At 44.2% G+C, this 8,954-nt stretch overlaps 1 protein-coding gene across 1 annotated transcript; it reads right to left on the bottom strand.

Moving 5' to 3' along the window:
• Positions 1-2,981: 2,981 nt before the first annotated feature.
• LOC147673972 (olfactory receptor 6N2-like) lies at positions 2,982-4,106 on the bottom strand. Its single transcript, XM_086946439.1, has one exon. It carries the CDS (start codon positions 4,093-4,095, stop codon positions 3,163-3,165), a length of 933 nt encoding a protein of 310 aa, XP_086802565.1. The 5' UTR covers positions 4,096-4,106; the 3' UTR covers positions 2,982-3,162.
• Between the last annotated feature and the right edge of the window lie 4,848 nt (positions 4,107-8,954).

Here is an 8,954-nt window from a genome sequence, read left to right as displayed (position 1 = left end):
CTATCTGGGGGTACATAAATCAAGATAGCATCCAAAAGGTGGAGAATACATTTTTAAGATCTCTCCTCTCCGTTCCACAGTCCACCCCCACCTTTTCATTTCATTCAGAGTTAGGACTTAGTGATTTAGTGAAATCCGCCCCTGTGATCTGCTGGATTAAAACCTGGCTTAACCAGGAAATCTCCCTTAACCATCTGATTCTCAAGGATTGTCTTGCTCTGGACAAAGCTCACAAGATCCCATGGTTGGCCGATATCAAGGTTATGCTCACGAAATTAGGCAGACCAGAGCTTTTTTATTCCCCAGGATGTATCAAAAGAGAAGACGTGAGGGAGATTAAAATTGCTCTGTTAAATTTATTTACTGTTGAGCGGGAGGCAACGGAGATGGAGAAACCGCTTGTAAGAAGAAACTATGCACTTTTAACCACCCCTGGTCTCGAACCCTATCTTATTTTGGTAACAAGACCGTTTCACCGGTTTCTTTTAACAAGTTTTCGTTTTAACTTAATACATTTTATGCTTGGTTCCTTCCCTACATGGACCAACCCAGATAAGGCTAAACCCTGTGACTGTGACAATTTTTCAACACAGGACACACTACATTTTATGATGTTTTGTGACCATTACGCAGAACTTAGGAAAAAATACCTCCTGCCAATTTTGAGGGAGACAGGTTTCATCCAGGTGAGGCCCGCTCTATTGTTTTTGCAACTCCTATCTATTGGACGAGTCACTTTTTATGTAGCAAGCTACTTGGTAGCGTGTGTCCGTGTTAATAACAGTCGCCGCAAGTCTCAGGGCATTTTCCTTTAGCATATGAATTAATTGTCTGTTTTTAAATGTAACGCTGAGAAACATTTTTAATTGTGTTTTAATTAAGTGTTATTTATATTAATGTCATATTTGTTCCCATTGGACTGCTACTGTTTATTCACTGTGATGTATTTGTATTCATGTCTTTTTTTGATTTTTATTAATCGAATAAAAGTATCTTGACTGACTGACTGTAATCCTGGTTTCCTCGGGATCAGGTAACACTGACACCACCCTAGAACACCCCTGTTTGAACCTCAAGAGGACGTAACAGACGTGTCTTGATGATAAAACCAGCTCTTTATTTCTGCTTGCTCCTACCAGATGAAACCGTATAATATGCTATACAGTGTAGGGCTACGGTAGATGTTCCAACCGTCCTCTGCAGGGATGCCCGTCCTAGCATCCACCAACAGAGGACACCGTGCTAATTAATGGCAGACAATGCCACTCGATTATTGAATAAGCTGGTTAGCGCGATAAAGTCGTCCTCCGCACTCGTGTCAGTCCTGACACGCTCCAACGGAGGGCAAACAAACACAACAACGAACTGAAGTTCAGTCTATTTCCTCACGCTCGATAACCCTCGAGCGGGGACTGGTTTAGTTCAAGAAGGGGACAAAGGCCCACGCGCTCGATAACCCTCGAGCGGGGACTGGCAAATGTCTGTAAAGGGACGGAATCCCAATCGCTCGATAACCCTCGAGCGGGGACTGGCAAATGACTGTAAAGGACCGGAGTCCTACGCGCTTGATAACCCTCGAGCGGGGGCTGGCAAATGTCTGTAAAGCACCGGAGTCCTAAGCACCGTGCTAATTAATGGCCGACAATGCCACTCGATTATTGAATAAGCTGGTTAGCGCGATAAAGTCGTCCTCCGCACTCGTGTCAGTCCTGACACGCTCCAACGGAGGGCAAACAAATACAACAATGAACTGAAGTTCAGTCTATTTCCTCACGCTCGATAACCCTCGAGCGGGGACTGGCCAATGTCTAGGAAGGGACAGAGTCCCAAGCGCTCGATAACCCTCGAGTGGGGACTGGCCAATGTCTAGGAAGGGACGGAGTCCCATGCGCTCAATAACCCTCGAGCGGGGACTGGCCAATGTCTGGGAAGGGACGGAGTCCCAAGCGCCCGAGAACCCTCGAGCGGGGACAGACAAAGGTAGTGGACGGGTCACAAACGCCCGTGAAATGCAGGGTCCGGTTTGTGTCTTGACGCCTTTCAGCTAAAGCGTCCTGCGCTTCCACCACTCTCACACGCAACACGGAGCTCACCTTCCTTGAAGCTTCGGCAAAACGGACTCGCATCTAATATTCAAAATATCCGACGCCGACTGCTGGCTTCCTGGTGGTTTATATGGTGACGCCCTCCTCGTGCGTTCACCGCGCTATGCCTTCTGGGAAGGGTAGTTTTGGGCGGGCGTGATTCTGGGTCTTGTGGTTCCTTGATCGATTGTCTCCTCTGTGGGGCTCCGATATGTGTCTTAACACTGACTGACTGACTGACTGACTGGAGTACTTGTATTGAACTCTCCTCTATGCTGAGACATTTCCCTTGTTTCCTTAACTAATTAGGGTTCTCTGATGCAGAATAGGGTAGGATAAAATAGATCTCTGGAATTTACACATGACAAGATAGGAAGGTCGAAATGTACAATTTAACTTGAAAATCTTGTTTCTTATTTTCTGTATAACTGCAACTGAACGTTTAGTATGCTTTATGCTATTTAGATTGAATTTCCTCTGGAGATTTGGACTCACCTTGGTATTTCTATAATATGCTTTTGTGACTCATGTGTATCAGTTTGTTTCTGAGTCTGTAAAGAACCAACTTAACCTTTCTTAATTGTCTTGACTTTATTGTGCAACCAAATAAGTGGCTCTGTTAATTAATGTCTTACCTCTCAAGCTCTACAAGATTTATCAATTCATGAAGAAAATGTGTCAAAACAGCTCAGAGCTCCATCACTTTATTTCCATCAATCATTATCTTTATGGCATTTACCTTCTGTACATCTGCACCACAATAATTTGATCTATCATCCAAAATACTCTAATACGTGCTTGCTCTTTAGCTCCTCTTCCCTTATTTCCCCTCTGTTCCATACGTGCCCTAACTTTTTCTGCTTATACCCTATTCCTTTATTTTCAACTCCATTCATTGAATCATTTACATAATGCATTTAATGCTCATTCAGACCCTTGTTTTAAGAGCAGCTTCCCGATTTCATTTGACAAATTGTGATCATGTTTCTGTTGTCTGATTGTTGTTGAAGGCTTCATTTGTAAGATGTTGATTATACTCATTCTGCACGGTGGAGAAAGGAAGCTGGATGCCCAGTATCTACAGCCCTAACTTTTGAAATGTCCGTCTTATTGCATTCCTGATCTCTTGGTTCCTGAGACTATATATGAGTGGGTTTAACAATGGAGTGAATACAGAGTAGATCACAGCCAGAAGCCGGTCATAGTACAGAGAGTAGCTCTTGGTCAATCTCACATACATGAAGACAATGCAGGTGAAAAATGCAAGGACAACAGTCAGATGAGCAACACAAGTTGAAAAAGCCTTGCGACGACCTTTGGAGGTCTTTATCTTCATGATGGTGATGATGATCTTAAAGTAGGACAGCATGATGAAGAGGAAGGTTACCAGGATGATGAAGGAGTTTATGGCAAAGTCTACCAGGACATTCACTGAAGTGTCAGTGCAAGCCAAACTCAGTAGAGGAGGGAAGTCACAGAAGATGTGTGGGATTATATTTGGCCCACAGAAAGGCAAACGTGAAATCAAAATTACTTCAGTCACAGGACACATAAAGCCACACGCCCAACAACCCATGGCTAGTTGAAGGCAAAGCTTGGAGGTCATGATGGATGTGTAGCGAAGGGGGCTGCAGATGGCCAAGTAGCGGTCAAAAGACATCACTGTTAGGAGATAACACTCTGAAGCCCCAAGAGAATGGAAGAAGTATGTTTGCAACAGGCATCCATTGAAGGAAATGGTTTTCCTACTGACCAAAAGGTTGGCTAGCATTTTGGGAATGGTGACAGCAGTGTACCAGATTTCCAGGAAGGACAGAACACTGACAAAGAAATACATGGGGTTGTGAAGCCGAACATCTAACTTGATGACTAAAAAAATGACCACATTTCCCGTAAGGGTCAGAACATAGGTAATGAACAGGAGGAGGAACAGAAGCGTGCTGTAGTTGTGAAGAGCAGGGAATCCCACTAAGAAAAACTCTGTCACAGTGCTTTTATTTCCGATGTCCATTTCAGCAAAGTTTTCACCTACATGAGCATCAAATAGAAAAGCAATTAAAGATAGCTATTCATGGATGGAAATGGTGACATGTCACGAGAGAAGGGGGAAAATGGAGAGAGAGAAAGAGAGAGACATATTAAGAGACAGAAGGGGAAGGAACAGTGGTGGAAAATAAGTGCAAGACAACAACTGGGTCTTAGGCAAGAATACAAGTTTATAACAACATTCAGACGTGTAAATGAAATATTATATAAAGATATATCTTTCTTACAGACACATTAATTAGAGAAAAACAGAAATGTAGCCTATGGCCTGAGCTGTTGACTTTGGAACCCGGGACCAGGTTCGAGTCACAGCGTCCAGTGAACATCCTGTGCTTCTGGGCAGATCACTTATTGCCCCCTGCCTAAAAAAGATAAAAATCTGACCACATGTAATGTTTCTGGTGCTCATGCAGAGCGCTCTAAAGCCCTTGGGGTAAGTTCACAGTATATTAAACAAAAAAATGCAATGCTGCCAAATACAAATGCTATCAAAAGAAAAGAGCAAAATACATAAGAAACAAAGCGGAGAAGAAGAGCACTGAGACATATGGATGTCATTAGGGGTCTCCAGGGGTTGCAGCTACGACCCCCGGCTTAACACTTGAGACCCCTGGCCCTGCCTTTGCGACTGCTGGCCTCAGCGGTATCAGTGCCAGGACCACAGTGCCCGCTCCTCCTTATGGACGTTGTTTGGGGCTTTACTCTGTTTACTTCACATCATGTTTTAAAATTATACTAATAGTGAATGTTTTATTATTCACTATTAGTGTAACAAAAAATTTAGTGCTATTAGCGGGAATGGCCTTCCCTGGCAGCTGAGGTAAGTAAAAACCAATATTTTTAAATGTCTGTTGTGTGCGTGCTTGCTGGGGAGTGGTGTTTACGTGAGAGAAAGAGAGTGTGTATTTACGTGTGAATGTACGATTACCGTATGTTTGTGAGTGAAATTGAACTTTAAATGGCACGTAATGTCACATCTGTTACCCCTGGTAATTAGGTTAATTGATGTTCATGCGCCGACCGTGACCTTACCAGTGCAACTTGAGGTAAAGTCAATCTCCCAGTGTCAAATCTGGTACCACGCATCTATCCTGGACCTCTAGATTCAGGTCAGAACTCTTCCGCCGGAGAATGGAGTCCCATCCTAATGCATAGTAGGTAGGGCATAGTGACGCCGTTCTTGTGTTATCAGCTGGACCGTTGAAATCTGTTCTTCATCCCTGACACTTTGCAATTCAAAGACAAGAACTCATTTTTCAGATATATTTGCAAAGCAACTGTGACTTTATTATCCTTCAAAAAAGCATTCATGTGTAGAATGTCTTCGGATTACTATCATCTATATAAGGTCTGAAACGCAGTCCAGAAAGCTCACTTCTTCATTTTACTGAGCCATCAAATGGTTTGAAAGTATTTTACAAAAATCCTTCTGAACCTCTCACACATTGTTTTCTATAGGGCACAATCTACCAAGCTTAAGGTACAAGTGTAAAGGAAGGAGAAAAAGTATGCTTGCATAAGAGAAATGTCAGTCAGACCCCGTACCTTTGCAAACATACTGACCCCTTCCCACTTGCCTAGGATTACTTTGAGCAATAGATGATAGACCTAGTAAGCGTTGGGATCTGCCTCCGAAGAAGCTGAAATCAGGCTGTCAGGCTTCTTGAAAGAGAGTATCATCACGTTGTGCAGCCTCCATAGGGTCAATGCATTTCCTGCAGGGCCTGCTAGCATTTAGGGGGCTGTGTTTTTGGTGGTCTAGCTCATTTGAGTAATAATCAACAAGTTGCTGAGCAATCTCACTCCACTCCTCTTCAATTTGTAGGTGAAACTGCTAGGTGGTAATTTTCAAATACAAAACTAAATTGTCCCCTAATCTGCGTTTCTTTCCAAGGTGGCTTCAGATCGCTTTTACTGCACGGATTGTCTCAATAAAGTTTGAACTTGAACAGAAAAAAACATACTGCTATCCACCACATCATCCAAATGAGAAAGGGCATATGAGAGTTGGCTTAGAGAATGATGTAGATGTAAATGTAAATGTAAATGTAGTAGTATTTGTATAGCGCACCGAATCGACCCACGAAGGGGTATCTCAGGCGCTTGTACGCATACCGCTGTGGAACCATGCCCACTCCTGGGCACCCCAAGGAGAAGCCAGGCATCCTAGCGTTGTTGGGGCCGTTGTTGGACCATGCCAAGCGTAGTGTGACCTCTCGCTGATGATGCTTCAGCCTTAAGTGCTTTCCCATTGCCAAATCTCACGGTCCCTTATGATCACATTGGTACAATGTAGACGCAGTGGATATGATAATGTGTTTCCATATGAAATACATGAGGTTGTTCCTCTGGCCTTCTTGTGATTTAAAAAACACATGATGGCGATGATAATCTAATCTATACAATCGAGGGTACTAGCTACACCGAGGCTAGCATGCGTATTGCTGTCAAAATCACAAGACACTTATGAAAGAAGAGTAGTGGTAAAGTCGTGTAGAAGATATAAGGAGAAGACATTCAGGATTTGCCATTCCCTTTAGGACACGTATATACCAGGCCTATAAATTCTAATTACAAGACACTGGCTCTATTTACACGCAAAGCCCAAGTGGAGGAACCAAGAGAAGAGATGACATAATGGGTTTTGGACACCACACAGTAAAATAGAATGGCACTTGACTCTGAATAGGCCTTGTATGTGAGAAGCAAAGAGGGAAATTAGAATAAAGAAGAGAATAAAACAATTAGAGGGAAGAAAGGGGAGAGTGGTAGAGAGTGAAGCTGGTAGAAAGGCAATACTCTATTCTAATTAATTATTTGCCTCAGCCCGAAGGTCATAAAATACAAAAATAAAAGTTACAAATTGTAAAAGGCACTGGGAATTAAAAAAGACAATAACACAATATTTACAAGATAATAAGAACTATATAGGAAATATTTCGACATCTAAGTTGTCAAATGACCTAGTCTAAACATCAGATTACCCTCTAGTTCCAGGTCTAGGGGCAAATTTATGGGGATTTGGCGGAGAGCACTGCAGCAAGTCACCTTGCTGAGCTGCCCTGTATCATAGTGAAAGAAGAGGAGAGTACCATATCTATGGCATACGGCGCATTCTTGCCCTTTCCGCTGCGCTGGCGTTGATTCTGCAGCCTAGCTCTAGTGCAGGCACCGGTTTCTGTATTGCATTCAGGATAGTTTTCATGCAGGAAGGGGTACCTGGGAGACTTTTTTTAATGAGTGCTACACAATGTAGCACAACAGAAAGAGGAAAACACAAGGAGAAATAAGCCTATTGCACTGCCTTTGGGAAGGTGCAATGTTTTGGCATATTCCCAAGTTTACATTTGTGCTGTCTTGCCTTACTCCATATCTATGAAGCAATTCAAAGCCATGTAAAGTGATTTTAGAGGCTTGTAAATATGCCCCCCTAGTCTTTGTCTAGGCACAATAGTAGTCTAATTTATGGCATTTTGGCGTGGGGTAGTTCAGCAAGGCACCTTGCTCCACTGCCCTACGCCAAAGTGAAAGGGCAGGAATGCACTGTATTTAAGGAATATGGTTAATTCCTGACTTTTGGCCTGCACTGGTACCATTTTGGAAGCCTAGCACCAATGTAGGCACCCTTGCGCTATTGTGTAAATCTGGGGAAGCATCATATTCCAAAGATGTTGCTTGGGTTAATCCACCACAAAGCCCATGGAATGCCTCCCAGGCGCAGAGTAAGGTGACGCAGCAATTTGCTCTATGTTGCCTTACTCATGATTTATGGGGCCTCTCAAAGTCATGCAGGGTGACTTTGCTTGGCTCCATAAATTTGATTGAGAGCCCTGCGTCATTCATGTACCACTTTGCATGGTGCAAAAGTGACACAGGGCTCTCATGAATAAGCCCCTAGATACACAAGGTTGACGGGAAACAGCAAGTAAAAACCTGTCTGAACCATGCATGCCATTACAACGAAAGCTTAACAACACATGCACCTTTACCTCGCATGCCTTTACCACACAGCTTTCTACCACGACCTGCCTTTACAACTCATGCCAATATCATGAAAAATGTAAGTTTAACCCTTTCGGTGCTCAGGACGGCCGGGAACTGTCCAGAGACATGGTGGGCGTGTGCTCAGGCCGGCTCCCGGCAGTCCTAGTACCCAGCCACGGGGGAAGCGCTGGCGATCTTCCCGTGGACCGCTGATCAGGCTGCCCTCACCGGGGAGGACAGCCGAAGCACTTCCGCTGCCCCATGCACCCCCCGCACCCTCAGCGTCCAAGAGGAGAAGGTGAGTTTCTCCTCGGGGAGGGGGTAATTTTACAAACAAAGAGGCATCGGGGAAAGGAAAGGGTTTTCCTTTCTTCCGATGTCTCTTTTAGCATTCCTGCTGCACGATCGCTCGATCGTGCAGCTGGAATGCCCACTAGACACCAGGGATTTTTTTATAATAGTTTTTTTTAAAATGTGCAATGTATTCGGGGAGTGGCCCCTTGGGCAAGGGTCGCTCCCCTTGGGTGACATATTGTTTGGCCGTATCTGCCCTACGGGGGGGGGGGCAGATCGGCCCAAATAATTTTTTAGATTGCCCACTGGGCCAACAGGGATTTTTTTAGTTTTAGTTTTTTTTTTTATCGATTTGTAATGCATGCGGGAAGCTGCCCCTTGGGCAAGGGTCGCTCCCCTTTGGGGGACAACTTGTTTGTCCGTTTCTGCCCCCCGGGTGGGGGGCAGATCGGCCCAACTAATTTTTTAGATGGCCCACCAGGGATTTTTTTGTTTTAGTTTATTTTTTGTAATGCCTACCGAGAGCGGCCCCTTGGGCAAGGGTCG

Source organism: Lissotriton vulgaris, chromosome 12, assembly GCF_964263255.1.
Source record: "Lissotriton vulgaris chromosome 12, aLisVul1.2, whole genome shotgun sequence".
NCBI classification, from domain to species: domain Eukaryota; kingdom Metazoa; phylum Chordata; class Amphibia; order Caudata; family Salamandridae; genus Lissotriton; species Lissotriton vulgaris.
The sequence above is the reverse complement of the archived record's forward strand: the minus strand, read 5'-3'. Positions and strand labels throughout refer to the sequence as shown.

What these genes read in the sequence shown, in the direction of transcription:
- LOC147673972 (XM_086946439.1), bottom strand. Translation starts at nt 4,095, where the DNA reads ATGGACATCGGAAATAAAAGCACTGTGACAGAGTTTTTCTTAGTGGGA.